Source organism: Taeniopygia guttata, chromosome 7, assembly GCF_048771995.1.
Source record: "Taeniopygia guttata chromosome 7, bTaeGut7.mat, whole genome shotgun sequence".
NCBI classification, from domain to species: Eukaryota; Metazoa; Chordata; class Aves; order Passeriformes; family Estrildidae; genus Taeniopygia; species Taeniopygia guttata.
This window is the reverse complement of record NC_133032.1, coordinates 38,077,886-38,095,787: the sequence shown is the minus strand read 5'-3', so window position 1 is coordinate 38,095,787 and position 17,902 is coordinate 38,077,886. Positions and strand designations below refer to the sequence as shown.

Here is a 17,902-nt window from a genome sequence, read left to right as displayed (position 1 = left end):
GCATCACAGCTTTTCAGGCTGGTTTTGCTGAAAATCTTCAATCTAAAACAGAAATACATGTGCCTTTAAATCTGAAATCTGGGGCCAGAACTGAACAGAGGGATAAAACCAAATGTAGGTTTCAGAGGAGCTGCACTGATGTATTTCAATCAAGTGCAGCCCAAAAGTCCTGATGGCTGCACGTTTCTTTCAGCTGTTAAATAATTCCTCCCTTTGCCTTTTCACCCAAGTGCAGTTGCTGCATTACTTGCAAAAATAAAGAAAGGAGAAAAAGCCACTTGCCAGCAGCTGGGAGCTGAAGCAGCTTTCTCCCCTGCCAGCATTTCAGGAAGGCAGTCAGCAAAGTGCTTTCCCGAGGGGCTGCTGCCTGCCTGGGCGCTGCTGCAGTCTCTGGAGAGATTTGGGGAGATTTGTGTTCATTTTGTTTGGCTCCTTTCTCTTAGAGCGGGTCCCTCTCCAGCTCCTCTCTGGTTTTCCTGCCGGCACATCCAAGGGAGCTGGCCAGGCTGCACGGACAGGAGCAGCAGCCCCTCCTCCCGAAGGCTCAGCACGTTTTTCCTCTCATTTATTCGTGTCCCTTCACTAATTTGGGGATGGCAGCAGCGTGCCTTGCACAGCTTTTGGGATGGAGGTGGGGAAGGGGCTGTGTCAGGGAGATACAGCCACAAATGTGTCTGCCGGGAGCCAGCTCGAATCCTGGCTGTGCCTGTGATGCTCTGTGCTCACTCTGCTGGAAAAGATGTGCAGGGGGCAGGAACTGCTGCAGGAATCACAGAATGGCCTGGCTTGGAAGGGACCTCAGAGCTCTCCTCCTTCCACCCCTGCAGGATCGCCTTCCACTGTGTCAAACCTGCCTTGCACACTTCAGGGATGGGGCAGGCACAGCTTCTCTGGGCAGTGTTCCCGGAGAGGAGGTGCCTCCAAGGAGGAGACCGGGATTTTGTACCCTCACTCTGCTCTGTGGCATTGGTGGGGCCGCGCAAAAATCCTCCTCTGGGGATGGAAGTTGAGTCTGGGTGCCCAAAGCAGACCTTGTCCTCACACCCATGGGAGGGAGCAGGGGCACTGTCCCCTCCCTGCCCTGTCTCAGGAAGGTTTGGCCGTTCCCAAGGGAGAACTGAGGCACGGGAGAAGCGGTGGCTCATGCCTCCGGTGGCAGCCCTGGCCGTGCTGCGGGGGATGGACATCCCTGCGGGGCTGAGGGTGCTGTGGAGCCGGTGTGGCACCTCCTCCTGTGCTGCCGGGCACGGCAGGGACAGCGCTGGAGGAACTGGATCATCCTGCAGGTCTGCGCTGGGGGCAGTGGGATGTGCACGGCAGCCACTGCGGCTGAACACAGCCCCGATCCCGCAGGAGCCACCGACACTGCGGCTTCCAGGGAGAGAGCTCCTGGCAAAGGAGGAAATAACAAACAGTTCATGCTCAAACGCACCAGAGAAATGCGAGTTGAACAGAAGCCTCTCCTTCCTGCCGGCAGCTCAGGGACTGGCGCTTACAGGGAATTATTCTGGAGCACGGAGCTGTCCCGGTGATGTGTCTCCTGCAGGAGTGCCAGGGGTGCACTGACACATAACCTGTGCCTGGTCCATCCCAGGCCCTGCTGTGCTGGCTCTTTGTGTGCCTGGATCTGTGTCACATTGTCACACAGGAAATCTCTGCTCCAGCAGCTGCAGTGCCAGGGGAGGGTGTGGGAATCCAGGACATCCCTCTGGCTGCCCTGGCAGGGCTGGGACCCCGGCAGGGGTCAGGAACCCCCCTGGACAGAGCCCCCAGAGACACTGGCTGTGATCTCTGTCCATGGAGAGGAGTTTTCAATCTTACAGCATGAATTACCAGCTCTGAGTGTTTGATAAGAGTAATAATTAAGTGTGGCACGGGTGTGAAAGTAAAATTTTAGATTTCTAGATTAGGGGTTCAGAGGGGACAAGATGGAGGAATTGGGTGTGCCTTGTCCTTTTTCTCCTTCTTCATGCCCTCCATGTTTCACTGTGGTGTTGGCATTTTTCTGTTGGTTCAGGCTGGGGACACACTGTCCAACGTAGGTGACAGATATTGGCACGTTATTGTAAATCCAGCACAGGTAGTTTGTGGTATTTAATGTTTGTACCATCCCACTGAGGGCAGAGCCCCACACGCTGCCCTGCAGGACAGAGCTGCGGCAGGGCAGCAGAACATGTTAGAGATAAACAGAATAAACAGCCTTGAAACAGCACAGATTATTTATGATTTCTGCTTTGGCAGTGGGGCTGACAGACAGAGACTTTCTACAATCTCGGGATCATCAATACCTCAGATTCCAACAGGAGGGCTCTGGCCAGCACCAGCAGTTTGGTGCTGGGGGCTTTGCTTTGTTTAGGGCAAAAAGGGAATTTGGAGTTTCCTAAAGTTCAGTCTGGTTTTTAATTGACATCTTTCCCCCTCATCCTTCTCTTTCTTTGGAAGTGCAAGGAATGGCTTTGCCTCCGATGTCAGTGAGGCACTTTCCTCTCCAGGAGGAGAGGGCAGTGTCAGCCACCACCTTCAGCTTTGGGATGGGTTCCTTACTTGGGGCTGTTGCACTCTGGCTGCTGATCTTGCAATGTTTTACATCTTCCTGCTGGATGTTTTTCTGTACCTTTGGCCAGACTCTGACTTCACTCATCATCCCCATCCCCTGCCTTTTTGGTTGCATTTCAGTGCAGATTTATAGGGCACCAGCAGAACCTTTGACATTTTCTTTTGGAGCGGATATACCTCTGCTACTGAAGCCCAAAATAATGGCAAAGCTTTTTTAAAGGTTTTAAATCTTATCAAGATTGACAGATTCCACTCCTGACAAGGTTTTTTTACCTTCTTTCAGCAAAAAACAATATCCAGGTGTTTAAAGTTGTCCTGTTGGCTCCTGCAGATTTGTGTTTACTGGTGCATGTGAGAACTGTGATGGAGAAGGAGTTTTTGCACAGAGCGAGACCATCAGGGTCTTTCTCACTTATTGCTTGTGCCAAATCAAAAGGCTTGTGAGTAAGATAGTGATTCCTAAAGGATTTTTTCCTGATTGGAATGCTTGTTGATGGCTGGCAAGAAGGAATATTAAACTATTGTTTCTCATAAGATATTTCATTAAGAATCCATTTTGTAGCTAAAATTGGAGGCAGTTATTAAAAAAATAAAACATTTGTATTTGAGTTTTTAATGTTTAACCCTCTAAATTACTGTTAATCATCAAATCCCAGAATGGGTTGGCCTTGATGACCCTGATGACCAGACAGTCATAAGAATTTGGGAAAATATGTTCACACCATGTAAAAAAAAAAAAGATTTATGGTGGCTGGAGTTGAGATGTACCACAAAGTTCTGGCTGTTCCCTCCTTGTGGATTTGCATTTCCACCTATCACTGCTACCTTCCTTCAACCCAACAGGGAATACATGGAGAGACAACTTTGCCAGTGGTATCCCTGGATTTTTTTTAAATCTTGGGTATTTATTTGTTCCTGCTTCTCATTTCCCAAAATAACAGTTGGTTGGTTGTTTATCCTGTGTTCTGTTGGTCCTCACAAACCACCTGGGAATACTGATAACAAGTCCCTCTCACAACAGTGTTCTGTTTTCAGTGTGGGGAGCAATATCCAAGTAGGAACAGATATGGGAACAAGAAAATGATCAGTGGGGGATATTTCCCCCCATTTTATGTAGTAATGATAAAAACCAACCAGTTTGGGGGGGAGTAGGTGAGCTCAGAGTGCTCTCAGCGCTGCTGGAATTGGCCCCACTGAATTCCCAGCCCCATCCCTGTGAATTCCCAGTGGGCAGCAAAGTCCTAGAAAGTCCTTGGGCTCCCTGGTTGATTACAGCAATTAAGGACCATAAAGTGTTGCTCAAATATTACCTCAGCAGGTGACAGTAAAATGTCCTTTCTCTTATATTTTGCTCTCAGCACGTCGAGTTTTTCGATTGCAAGGGCTCGGGGGAAGGATTGCTATTTACAGCCTGCAAGGCACTTGGAAAATTAGGGCTTTTTCTTCCTGAGAGATTCCTAGCAGTCCAGAAGAGCTTCTTGTAGGTTCAGCAGTCGAGCGATTTCAGGATTTGCTGCAGGAAAAGTAAGCAGAGATCATGGCAGCTCCTTGGAAAAATAAATAAAGTGCAAGAAAAGTGTAGAAAATGTAAAAAAGAAAAAACTAAAATTCTCTGTTTGTAAGCCTCGTTTATCAGTGTTTAAAGCAGCTTCTAAACCTCCTGGTTTGGAAGCTTTTGGAAGGAAGGAGCTAATTAAAACCATAACATAACACAACATACTCAGCTTAGGCCCAAACTTCATCAGTTGCTTGGCTTAAATTAAGCAGCGTGAAATTCATTTCAACAATGCCCTCCCAGCATGTCACAATTCCTTCCCATTCACTGCCCAGCGTGAACATTTTAAACAAAGTAATTTTCCTATAATTCTGTTGAAGATTGGAGTCTGGTTCTGTGATTCTGTGACGTTCTAAACCACTTCTGTTGAAAAAAAAAAGTAAAATAAATATTCAGGGTTATTTTGGTTGTGTAAAGCCTGATGGTGTGGGAAGTGGTGACACCACTCTAGAAGAAAATCAGGACACTGTAATCATCAAAATCCTTAAAAAAGATGTATATTCTTTAAATTAGCTGTTGGAATTAGGAAGAGCAGGCAGTGAAAGCAGACAGGTGGCAAAGACCTTCTCAACACTGAGGAAAATTCCACTTCATTCCTCACATGTAGAATAAATACCTTGTGCTGCTCATCCCTGCTTTGGGGACTGAAGTGTTCTGTGTGTGTTTGAAAGAGATGGACTGGTTTTATTTGTTGAGCAGTTGAGAAATCATTTAGCTAATTTATGGGTGCTGCTGGTCAGTCCTCCAGGAGAAGAAGCTGAAATTTTTCCTTTGTTCAGCCTGGAGGAGAAAAGGCTTTGGGGACACCTCCCTGTGGCCTTCTAATAAAGTGAGAGAGAGGGACAGGAGCCAGGGAATGGCTCCCACTGCCAGAGGGCAGGGATGGGTGGGAGATTGGGAATTGGGAATTCCTGGCTGGGCTGGAATTCCCAGAGCAGCCCCTGGATCCCTGGAATTGCCCAAGGCCAGGCTGGAGCAGCCTGGGACAGTGGGAGGTGTCCCTGCCATGGCAGGGGTGGCACTGAATGAGTTTCAAGGTCCCTCCAGACCCAACCATTTTGGGATTCTGGGATTCTCTGGTGTCTGAGAGCAGTCCCTGGACAGGACATGAGGGGCCCAGCTTGGCACAGGTCATCCTTATGGAGATGTCTGATGGAATTTCAAATGAGTTGGAGACGGGACCTCTGAGTTTTTTAGGTGGTGTGATTTATTTTTCTCATCTTCTACCCAGGCAGGAAGGGTGAATTGATCTCACATCTTCACTGCACGGCTCAGAAGGTCACAAGACCCTTAATTACAAGACCTTTTAAGGATTTATTGACCTATAAAACACTGCCAATGTGGATATTTATGGTTTTGACCCAATCTTTAAATATTTCATCTTATTGGCCCCATGCTACAGTATCAGCAAACCTACAGCTACAAACCTACAGCGCTGCATTCTGAACTCCTTGTTACCTCTGGAACTATTTTATTTTTTCTATATCTTAAACTCTAAACCTCTAAACTTTCCTCTTCCTAACTTAATGTGTCTCTGCTTTAAACTATAAATCCACATTCTCACTCCTAGCACCTAAGTTTGAAAGCCTTTTTCCAAGGTCTCAGCTCAAATCCTGGGTTTAATTCTAACCTTTGGCTTATAGGCCCAAAGTTCTGAGAATTCCCTACATTTCAGATTCCAACACATCCTGGTTCTCCCAAAGGTGACCTGGTGACAGGAGAGCCCCAGGGAGAGCAAACCAAGCTAAGCTCCATGAAACCAAAAGGGAAATAGAGATAAACTGGAGCAGAATGAAATAAGAGGAGAAATGGGAGCTCATCCTCCTGCAGATCCCAAGTGAAATGTCCCTGGTGCAGCAATAAGGAGCTAGCTGGAGGTGTGATTTTTTTTTTATTTTTTGGTTAAGGAATGATCCACCCCTGTGAGCAGGAGCTCTCCATCCCAGGCAGCAGGGAGGGTGATTGGAGCATGGTTTGGGAATACACCACGTTATTCCAGCACTTCCTGGCTGAAGGCTGCATGTCTGAGGGAATGCACATATGGGAGCCACAGATGCCTGTGTACTTGGGAGGATGATTAAGTTTCGTTTGGGGGCAGTATTTGTAATTGATTTTTTTTTTCCTGGAGACTTATGGAATGTTCTTGCCTTCCCAACGTGTTATGTGGGACAGACACAGAGCATCCTCCTCACAGGAGAGCTCATTTAGGATACCAGGTGCACTTTTATTATCAGGTTTCATCAAACCCAACAGCAGCAGCTTCCCCAGAGCCTTGGGAAGATCTTTCAGTGCTTTCAAGAGCTGAAGTAATTAGAAAAAATAAAGCAGTGTCTCTGTGCCGTTGCAGCTTTAGTTTGGAGCCTTTTATCATGGAAAAATAGCACCTTTTTTCCTCTCCTGGGACTACTGAATAGCTTTCCTGAAAAAGAGGGACCAGCTGCAGAGGGTGAAGCAAAATTCAGGCTCGAGGTGTTCAGGTGTTGATTCAGCCCCAGGTCTCACAACCTGCATTTGGAATAAAGCACAGATCAGAGCATTCCCAGGCAGATCTTTGCTGCTTTATGGCTGAACAAAAGCATGGCATTTGAAAGGTTTGTGTGTTCAAATTGGGATCACTTTGTTGGGTGAAAACCACCTGAGCCTGTAGCCATCCCTCTGGCTGTGATCTTCACCTTCCCCTTGGCTCTGAGACTGCAGGAAAAGTGCTTTGGGTGTTATTTTGGGGAGGAAGATCTGGATTTTCCACCTGTGAAAAGGAAAAGTTCAGAGCAGCTCATCTATTCTCTAAGCACTACCTCAGGCTTTGTGTGTACCTGCAGTGCCTGCTAAGCACAATCTTGTGCCTTGCATGTTCATTTGAACATTACCAGAAGAGATGGGAGTATTTTGGCAGTAAATAGAGATATATATTACCAGTATTTTTTTTAAACTCTGTTTCTTAAATGTAGCAACACAATCTGTGCTGAACTGAAGGCAGCTGGAGAAAGGAGATAGACTGCAAGATTTGAAATCCAGGGTGAAAAAAAGAGATCAGGAAACGTTGGAAGAATTGCCCTATTTTATAACAATTAGTATTCCCAAAGAAAAAAAACATGTTCTAACTACCTAGTAATTTCCAAATTGCTGAGACACCTAATGAGTTGTCTTAAATAAATTTACCAAACATATAGAAGGAAATAATTGCTGAGTGTTTGATTCTGAAATCACAACTCGGTGCCAAGCGGTTGTGCAGCTGCCTTGTGTGTGTTGGAGATTCAGCAAGCAAATAATTTGTTTGGGAACTGAACCTTGTCCTGGTTGCACTTCCAGTGCCACATCCACGTGGGAATTTGTGGAGAAGTCCCACTGAAGTCCCTCTCTGCTCCTGGACCTCCCTGTTTAACAGTGCAGTAGCTGGAATGGATTTTGTAGTTTGAGGGAGATGTTGGTAACCCCAGAGGACATTAAAGCAAATAGGGGATCTCTGGAGCCCTTTTCCCATGGGAATGCTGCTTTGCTCTCCCTGCAGCTCCCATGTAATGCCCCTCCAGCCTGGCTAGGGCTCTGCAGTATTTTACTGGGCACACACAGATTTTCCTGGCCCCGGTTTCCATTGCAGCACAGCGAGGTTTTCACGCCAAAGGAAGAGATCCCCACTGTTTTGTGTTTGCCTTTTAATTAATTACATCACCTGCCCAGTCATTAAATTTAGCTGCCCACCCTGAGTGCTGGGATGAGGTGAGCACCAACTGTGGAGGCCACTGGTATTGAAAATGTGGGTGTTTCTTAAATCCTCAACTTCTGGTTCTTGTTTTCATGCAAAAAATGAGTTGATGCTTATTTTCTGTGACTCCCCCATTTCCATGATGTACTTCTGGTAGTAACCTGAGAGTTAAACCTGCTCTTGTGCACCTGGACCAGGGAGAACTTCATGTTTGGGCTTGGAGTGAGCTGCTTCCCCGAGGAATAACTCCCCTGTGAGTTTTGTGGGGTGTTTAAAATGGTTTCTGGAACATTCATGGCATAAGGCAGCATATGGCCCTGCAGCCATCCCTGTGCCTGTTTGCTCTCCTTGTGCTGTGTCAGGAGCTCTGTCAGGTCTCTGGGAACTGGCAGGGACGTGGCCTCGATTCTTCCAGGAACGTGCAGAGGGCTGAGGACACTTGGGCTTTTTTTGAGATCAGGCTCCAGTTTGTGATGGATTTGTCTTTGGGGAAAGGGAGGATGGGCTGATGGAATCTTCCTTCCAGTGAAAAGCTGGGAGAGCTGGGGGTGTTCAGCCTGAGGAAGAGAAGGCTCTGGAGAGACATCAGAGCCCCTGGCAGGGCCTGAAGGGCTCCAGGAGAGCTGGAGAGGGACTGGGGACAAGGGATGGAGGGACAGGAGCCAGGGAATGGCTCCCACTGCCAGAGGGCAGGGATGGGTGGGAGATTGGGAATTGGGAATTGTTTTCTGGGCAGATGATGAGGCCCTGGCACAGGTTTCCCAGAGCAGATGTGGCTGCCCCTGGATCCCTGGAAGTGCTCAAGGCCAGGTTGGATGGGGCTTGGAGCAACCTGGGCCTGTGGAAGGTGTCCCTGCCTGGAAGGAGCTGAGCTGAGTCCCTTCCAACCCAAACCAGTCTGGGACTCCATGTCTGCTAAAATACCTTTAGCTGACCAATTTAAAACTTTGGAGCGACCTCTGGTTCAGCTGTTAGGTCTGCTGGGTAATCTCTGAGTTTGGCATCAGGACAGGACCTTTGGGATCTTTGGGAATTTGGCTCCCTGGGTCTTGCAGAATGAGACTGCCTTGAGTATCCAGAAGCCTGTTGGGAAGCTGGGAGGTGCTGGGTGGGAAGAGAGGAGCACAGGAGGAGAGGATGGGACAGAGGCTGAAGCAGTGCAGGCTGTCCCCAGCTGGGATTTTATCCCAACTGCACATCTGCCTCTGCCAGCCCTTTGTGCCCTGTGGGTTTGGGGTGGGCTGTGTCCCTGCACTGCCAGCAGAAACAGGCTGTGTGCCTGCTGTCTGCTCATTCCAGGCCTCATGGGGAGGGCAGGAGCTCTCTGTGAGCAGGGATGTTTCCCCAAAGCCTCTCCAGGCTGGGATGGACCCACAGCACCCTAAATCTTTTCAGGAGAAGCTGCCTGTCATCTGGCTGATTGGAGCTGCTGATGGATTGCTGCTTTAATTGCCCTAGCTGTGTGACAGAGAATTCCTTAGGGATGGAGGGAGAGCTGTGGATTTATGGCACTTGGGGAAAAATTACATGCAAGCTCAGTAAGTCTTTATTTTTCAGCTGAAACAGCTAAAGGTTGATTATTCCTTCAGTGAGCACAAAGGCTGGACGTGGCTGGATGTTGTAGTGTCCAGGAAGAGGATTCATGTCACCTCCTCCTCCCTAAAATGCTGGGGCATCCCCATTCACCAGGAATATTGTGTCACCCTTTCCACCTTGGCACATCCTCCAGCAGCCTCAGTCAGTGAGCAGGAGAATAAAAATGAACAGACCCACTGTTCTTTCTGCTTTACCCTTCTCCCTGGTGTTTTTGGGATTGCTTCAAACCTCCATGTTTCTAGCTAAGCTGAATTACACTAGTTGATTAGAGAGGGAGAAAAGAAATAATAAATTGCACAGAAAATTAATTCATAGGATAAGGGTTGTTAAGTAAGCACTGAGTCTTTCATTGCCTTGAATAATATAATTATCTAGAAAAGCCTGTTTCTTTCAAATTGCCAAATCTGGTGTCACTTGAACTCACCAAAGCCCCACTTGACAAAGTTCCTCTGTCTCCCAGAGGGTCGTGGGACTGGGGTTAGGTAAGGGTGGGATTGATTATTGGCCCTCAAATGTTAGGTGTGAAACTGTGGGCACAGGTGATATCCCTAAATGTCCAGGCTGCAGCTCTAAGCAGTGGGAAAACAAAGAAGTTAAAGGGTGTTTTTAGAGAGTCCCAGAATCACCAAGGTTGGAAAAGCCCTCCAAGACTGAGTCCAGCCTGTGCCCAAACCCTCCCTTGTCCCCAGCCCAGAGCACTGAGTGCCACATCCAGTCCTTCCCTGGACACCTCCAGGGATGGAGACTCCACCATTCCCTGGGCAGCCCCTTCCAGTGTCTGACCACTCCTTCCATTAAGAAATTCTTCCTTTAGGAACATCTTGGTGTACCAAAAAAAAAAAAAAAAAGGAAATGCTTTCCTCTTTCTTTTGCTCTCATTCCATATTGCAGTTTCAGCAAGTAGGAGCTGTCAGAGCAGAACTCACTGCACTCGGTGCTGAGCAGACAGCAGTGTTTGTGTTGGATTGTTGGGCAATATTCTGTCAATATCCCACAATATTTCTGGCAATAATTCTGATCTCCAATCAAACATTTCAAACAGAACCCAAAATCCAATACCAGTCTGGCTCCTTTCTCTGCCCCTCTTGCTGCTATTTGCAGAACAGTGCTGGTTTTCAGTGTGATGCTGCAGCTCAGCACCGTGTGAGTCACAGTCCTGGGGCTGCAGCTTCCAGATAAGGCACTGGCTGTGGGGAAGGGCTCGGGAGAGCCGGATCCTGCGGCTGGGATTGTACCAATCCCTGGCACTTGGCACACGGGCACTGCTCAGCCTGGCAGGGGGAGCAGCCGGGGGTGGCCTGGCACATCAAACCCGAGGCTGGTTTGTTCTCACAGCAGTAAATAACTCGTGTTCAACACAAACCAGTGTGGGCACCGTGTGCCAGCACAGGGCTCTGCTCTGGTTAATTCCCTCACTGAGCCAGGCTGGGTCACATCGGACCTGAGTGGGCAAACAACCAGCAGTGCCCCTGGGGTGCCCCTGGGCTGTGCCAGCCCCCTGTCCCTGTGCTGGCACTGCGGGACAACTCTGGGACAAGGGGACGCTGAGGGGCTGGAATGGAGCTGGGAAGGGGCTGGAGAATCCATGAGGGAGCTGGGAAGGGGCTGGAGAATTCCTGAGGGAGCTGGGAAGGGGTTGGAGAATTCCTGAGGGAGCTGGGAAGGGGCTGGAGAATCCCTGAGGGAGCTGGGAAGGGGCTGGAGAATTCTTGAGGGAGCTGGGAAGGGGCTAGGGAATCCATGAGGGAGATGGGAAGGGAATGGAGAATTCCTGAGGGAGCTGTGAAGGGGTTGGAGAATCTCTGATGGAGATGGGAAGGGGCTGGAGAATTCCTGAGGGAGCTGGGAAGGCGCTGGAGAATCCCTGAGGGAGCTGGGAAGGCGCTGGAGAATCCCTGAGGGAGCTGGGAAGGCGCTGGAGAATCCCTGAGGGAGATGGGAAGGGGCTGGAGAATTCCTGAGGGAGCTGGGAAGGGGCTCAGCCTGGAGAGGAGGAGGATCCAGGAGGGAAAAGCTCTGCAGCAGAGCCCTCCCCAAACTTCCTGCATCCTTTTTTTCCCCTCACGTTTTCTCCTACTTTTGATTTTCCCCTTGTGGCAGGAAAGACTCTGAGGGGAACAGAGCTGGGAAGGGGCTGGAGAATTCCTGAGGGAGTTGGGAAGGGGCTGGGGAATTCCTGAGGGAGCTGGAGAGGGGCTCAGCCTGGAGCAAAGGAGGATCCCCAGGGATCTTTTCCCTCAGTAGAATTCCCTGCCGGGAGGGGACAGCTGGGATTTGGGATTTGGGATCATCCCAGGGAACAGGGCCAGGAGCAGAGGGAACGGCCTCAGGCTGGCCCAGGGCAGCTCAGGGTGGAACCAGCAGGAATTTCCCCATGGAAAGGGGCTCAGACATTGAGAAGTGTCTGGGTGAGGCCTGGCCGAGCCTGTGGCCGCTGAGTTTTCTGCTCTCTGCTCCGTCCCAGAGGAAGCAGAAGGAAGAGCAGGATGTGCAGCTTCCCAGCCGGGAAGAGCTGAGCTGCTGCCAGCTCCGAATGCCGCTGTTCAGCCTGGGGATGCTGCACTTGTTCCAGCTTAGGAACAAACTCAGCACCTTCCCAGCCCTCCCCAGCTCTCCCGGGGTGTGGGATGTCCTGGAAGGAATTTTCTGCTGTGTTTAAAATCAAAGCTGGGGGTGAAGCTCCTGTTGGCAAATCCTGGTTTTGGCCTGGAGGAAATCTGCCTTTCCCCATGTGAGTATGGAGCAAGGAAAGAGCACAGGCTCCTCTGGTTCTGAGCCAGAAGAATCCTGATGGATGTCCATCACAGGGATGGACAGGGATCCACAGCAATGGCCATGTATTCACAGCAATATTTAAGAACAGGTGACTTTCCATGGACAGTAAGAATATTGACTTCTCCAGTGCCTGTGCTGCAGGATATAAATCAATGAAAGGAAAAAAAAAAAGAATAAGGATATAATGCTGTAGACTGGCACTGTTGGAACACAAATCCACAGATTGATCAGGAGTAAATGTTCTCTGTTTTGCCATGTTAAAACCCTGTTTTTTCCACTGGCCCCACGCACATAAAGATCAAGTGTGTGGGATGTTGGAGTCAAGCTGGTCTCTACAAAGAGAGGAGCCATTCCACATTTCAGGGTTTGCCAGGTATCCTGAAAAATGTCCCAAAAAGTGGCAAAAAATCCAACTGTGGCAGCACCTTCTTTCCCCCCCCCGACAGGCTGATGCTCTCTGCTGCTGCCTGAATGTGCTGTTTTCATGTCATATTGATACAGAGCTGTTGAGCAGCTTTAATAATGTCATTTTTGCCACTTTTTCCCCCTGGAAGCCCAGAACAAAATGTGTGAATGAGAACAAAGCCCTTACACAACGGAGCATATTCATGGGGAGGGATGATTCAAACCAAGCTTTATAATTCCTTAATTATATTTGATGTGACCTAACCCTTGACAATCCTGAGTCTGAGGCTGTCAAACAGGATACGAACATTATAAAGATTTTTGGACAGTGCCCAGAGCTGAGCTGGATTTCACTGTGTCAGTAAGAAAGTGAAGGAGAGAGGTTTTCTCAGCATTTTTGCCTTTGTAAAACTCACTCAAAAAATATGAAGAAACAAATTAATTTTAAAGTATTTTAAAAATTTGACTGGGGAGGGGGAGGGGGTTTCTGTTGCTTGCCTGTGTTTTCTTAGTGACCTGGGTTTCCTTTCAGGGCTCAGCAGATTCGTACACGAGCAGACCCTCAGACTCTGATGTCTCTTTGGAAGAGGACAGGGAAGCAATCCGCCAGGAAAGGGAGCAGCAAGCAGCCATCCAGCTTGAGAGGGCCAAGGTGTGTTCTTCTCACCAAGTCTCTGCCTGCTGGTAAAATTCACACTTTCTTTTGAAATACTTTGGCACTTGAGTCAAAGTATCTGCAGAGAAGATATTTGGGGAATTTAGTGTAAATATCCTCCTCTAAATAGGGATATTCTCCAGGGAGCTGAACTCTGCTGGCCTGGGTGAAATTATTAGGGCTGCATTTTTACGGATGAAAAGTTCCCAGTGTTTTTGATGGTTTTTTTTTCCTGTTGTAGTCCAAACCAGTAGCATTTGCTGTCAAGACCAACGTGAGTTACTGTGGGGCTCTGGATGAAGATGTTCCTGTCCCAAGCACTGCCATCTCCTTCGATGCCAAGGACTTCCTCCACATTAAAGAGGTAAAACCCAGGAAAAGGGGATGGGAAAGGGAATCTTTGATTTGAATAGCTGAGCCATTGAATAGCTGAGGGCACAGTGAGGATGAGCTGGTTCTTCATCCCTTGTGGAGTTCCTGCACCCTGGAGTGCTTGTCCTGCCCTTTTGGAACACTTGCTGTTGCCAACATGTTGGAATTTCATCACACAGGAAGGAAATAACACCCTTTAAAGTGGTGAGTTCAGATTCTTTCCATCAGAACAAGTTTGTGATGGCTCAGAGATGGTGCAGGAGAAAGGGATTCCGTGGAGCACTAAGGATTCCATGGAGCAGCACCAGGTCACACCAGGTCTCCACGAAAACAACAGATAGGCTCCCTTCCAGAGAGGAAGTAACACTTAGGATAATAGAGTAAGCAAAGAAAATCCTGAAGAGGACAGATGCAAAAATAAGGGATAAAATGGAATAAATGAGCCCTGAGTATAGCTTTGGTAGAGAAAATTGCATTTTATTGCATGCTGAGCATATTTTATGCAATTTTTTATCTGAAGTGAGCCCTCCACATTTGCATAACCCCCTGTTGTGCTGTGGATTGGTACAGAGGCTTGCAGCTTGCAAAAGCACTTTTTCATCTCTGCATTTTGGGTTTATTTTGGGGTGTTCAGTGCTCATCTGTGTCTTTCTTTGAACACGTGTTCATCATCACTCCAGAGCACTGATCTCCCTTAGACAGAGCACATTCAGGAGGAAAACACCTGCTGCTGCCCCTCCTCTGCTGCTGGAACAGGGAATTGCTTCACACCCCCTCTCCCTGAGAGGGAAAGGCAGTAAATTCCCTTTTTCCAGTTTTTAATCTTGGTTTTCCTGGACATGGCCACCTTTATTGTGAGGGCACTGATTGACTTGCTCACTCTAAGCTCCTGCCTGCCATGCTGCCCTGCTCATTTTTCCAGACAAGTGTCCCAAATCCATGTCTTGGCATTCCATGAGTTGTCTCCCAAGGTCTAAAAACTCGGGATCACACTGCCACTGAGATGGAAACCGTCTGGGTACTGGTGTTTGTCAGCTCAGCCTGCCTGGAGCTGGAACTCAGCAGGATTTGGGGAATGGTTCCCAATGCTGCAAAAAAGGCTTGGCAGGATTTGTTTTTCAGTGATTCCAGGTTTTGGAATGTTGCTGAGCTGGGTACAAAGTCAGGTCACCCTCTGGCAGGATGGAGCAGAGGCCCTGAATGAGGAGCTGCTGTTTTGAGGCTGTGTCCTGTATGTCTCATCTGTCTCCTCCAAACCATACATTGTGTGCCTGCTTCAAGGATGAAATGGCAACAATTCCTGACAGAGCAGAAGGAATCACGGGCACGGCAAACAGGGGAGGGAACGTGCTCCTCCCACACACAGAGTAACAGAGGGGAGGGAGTGACCTAATGCCGATAAATCCTGTGTTCCTCACTGCAGCCTTGGCATTTGTGTGTTGAGGTGCTCTCAGCATAGCCCAGACTGGTTTGGCATGGAAGGGACCTTAAATGGGCAGGGGCATTTCCACTGTCCCAGGCTGCTCCAAGCCCTGTCCAGCCTGGCCTTGGATACTGCTCTGGGCACCTGTGCCAGGGACTCCCCATCCTCCCAGCCAGGAATTCCCAATTCCCAACATCCCACCCGTCCCTGCCCTCTGGCAGTGGGAGCCATTCCCTGGGTCTGTCCCTCCATCCCTTGTCCCAAGTCCCTCTCCAGAGGGGCTGATTCTGATCCCATGCCTAGTGGCATCACTCAGAGGCCCATGAAGAGATTCCCATGGTCAGGCTGTACCTTTAAAGCCAAAATGGAGCAGGCAGTGCCCTTGGAGCTCAGATTTTGCAGGGATTGGTTTTGTACAGTCAGACTGGTTTGGGTTGGAAGGGACCTTAAAGCCCATCCAGTGCCACCCCCTGTCCAGCCTAGCCTGGGACACTCCCAGGGATGGGGGCTCCACACCTTCTCAGTTCACTGATTTCCAACAGTAGGATGCTGAATCCTGAAGGATATGTCTGGTTCACAAACTGGAAGTAATTCTGTAATTTAACATACTTCAAATAAAGCTTTGCTCACTGCCACTGTCTGAATCAAGGTCAGAAGAGCAGGAGGAATAAATACTTAGTTGGAATGGTCAAATAATGGAACCTCATGCCTAAATATATAAAAGAGGATAAAGAGGTTTTTCAGCATAGGAGGATTGCATTCCCTTAGTTTTTATTACATGTTAATATTTATGATTTGGTTAATGTTCAGATATCTGGGTTGATAAAAACCCATCTATTTTCAGGGCTGAGTCTCTGTGTTTCAGTCATCACCAGGCACTGCTGCACCTCTGACAGCAGAGCCTCAGTGTTCCAACAGGAGCTGAAGGCTTGCAATTGTGGAGCCAGGAGCAGGGATGATCTCGAAGATGAGATCTCTGTGATGGCTTTTTCCTCGAGGCAGACAAACAAAACCCATTCACTCGTGCTGCTCTTAATGACTCCAGAGTCAGTTGTGAAAAGCAATGTTTCTTTTGAACACCGAGCTGCCTAATGAAGCAGAACAGAGGAGAGGCTTTTCAGATACTTTTCTTCAAAAGCTCTGCTGGCAGCAGCTACAACAAATCCTTTTCCACTCTAATATCCATCAGGATCCTGCTTTTCATTTTGCCATCATTAAGGACAGACCAGACTTTCAATAAAGCAGAAAAATATATGTTACTAAAGGTCAATGATAAAATGCTGTGCTTTAGGTATATATTGAAGTTTTTTCCTAAAAGTGAATTTTTCTTCATCTGTCATAACCTGTTAATAACATTCCTAAAATACCTGGAGAGGAAGAAGGGAAAGTGGTGATCTTTTGTCTAGACCATTAAATATGACAAGCAATATTCGATGGGAAACTGAAGGTATTATTTTTATGTTTGCTGCTGGGAGGTTGTTTGGTGGCCTCAGCTCAAAGAAATAGTTTCTGCTCATTAAATCAACCTTGAAATTAAATCAGCAAGGGCCAGGACAAGGGGAAATGACCTCAGTGCTCTGCTCTCACACTTGAGTCTGGTTCATTATCCAGTGTGGAGTTAAGGAGTGTGGGTAACTGTTGGGAAGGATGAAAGTTTGACAAGAAAGTCTGGCAGATATGTGTGCTTGGCAGAAAGCTCCTTGAATGTAGAACCTGAGAACAGAACAGGGATGGAAGCAAGTTTTGATAGAGAAGAATAATAGATGTGTAAATTGAGGATTGCTGAGCCAGTCTTGCTGGACAACTAAGATGGCAAAGGGTATGTTGAGTTGGAAAGAGATTTTATGACTTAGAGCAAAGGATGAGGTGACCACAAACTAAAGGATGTTTCTACCTAGCAGAAAGATACCACAGGCCAAGTAGTGATGTGGCAAGTAGAAAAAAGGTCTAAAATTTTCCATTGCAAGAAAACTGAAAAAACAACTTTAAGCTTAAACTGTGACATACTAACTCATGTGACTGGGCAGTATTAGCCATAATGTGGTAATGACAGTAGTTATGATAAGCTATAGGTAAAAGTTAAGGTACAGATTTGTGCAGCATTTCTGATGTTTGGAATGAGATTTGAGCTACTCCAGTCTAGGCCTCAGATTTGGGCCTTGTGAGGCTTTCCAGCCTCTGATGCAGTTAGAAATTAGGAGTTTGTGGTGCAGTTAGAAATTGTATTAAGGTGTGATGGGAAACACTGGACTATCTGGGTGTGAAGTAGTATAGGTTTATATTGTAAGGTTTAGGCCACCTTAAGACAAAGATAAACAATGTTGGCTTGCCAATCAGAGTGCCTTTGTAAATTATATAGAAGTGTATATAAAATGCCATCTTCTCTTGAATAAACGGAGAACGTTGCATTAATCATTTTGGTTGGATGTGTGTTCTGCCCTGTCCAGCTTTCCCGTTTTATGAGTCCCTGGCTTTGCAGATTGTTCCTTCTGTATTAAGATGCTCAGCAAAGAAAAGTATATAATGCATTGTAGTCAAAACTGAAGGGCCTTCAGGCCTGTGTGCAGCTGGAGCTGACAGCTGGAGCCGTGGCTCTGTCCCCCATCACCCTGCCCTGCAGGAACACCTGGGAGGGGCTCTGGGAGCTGAACCTTGCTGTGTTGCAGAAATACAACAACGACTGGTGGATAGGGAGGCTGGTGAAGGAGGGCTGCGAGATCGGCTTCATCCCCAGCCCGCTGCGCCTGGAGAACATCCGCATCCAGCAGGAGCAGAAGAGGGGCCGCTTCCACGGAGGGTGAGCACACATGGCCTTGGCAAATCACCTCAAATCCTCCCAAAGGTCACCTGCTGCTGCTTTAT

General features: G+C 48.0%; 1 protein-coding gene across 7 annotated transcripts in view; it reads left to right on the top strand.

The window, feature by feature from the left end:
- The window catches only part of CACNB4 (calcium voltage-gated channel auxiliary subunit beta 4), a 79,361-nt gene that overhangs the window by 40,724 nt on the left and 20,735 nt on the right, over window positions 1–17,902 (top strand). For all 7 annotated transcript variants that reach the window (XR_012056870.1, XR_012056869.1, XM_030278180.4 and 4 more), the window contains 3 exons: window positions 13,123–13,242; window positions 13,487–13,609; window positions 17,707–17,837. Coding sequence is in view for 5 of the 7 variants with exons in the window: in XM_030278180.4 (XP_030134040.1) it covers window positions 13,123–13,242; window positions 13,487–13,609; window positions 17,707–17,837 (374 nt within the window). In the remaining 2 variants the exon portion in view is untranslated. The remainder of the gene's footprint in view (window positions 1–13,122; window positions 13,243–13,486; window positions 13,610–17,706; window positions 17,838–17,902) is intronic.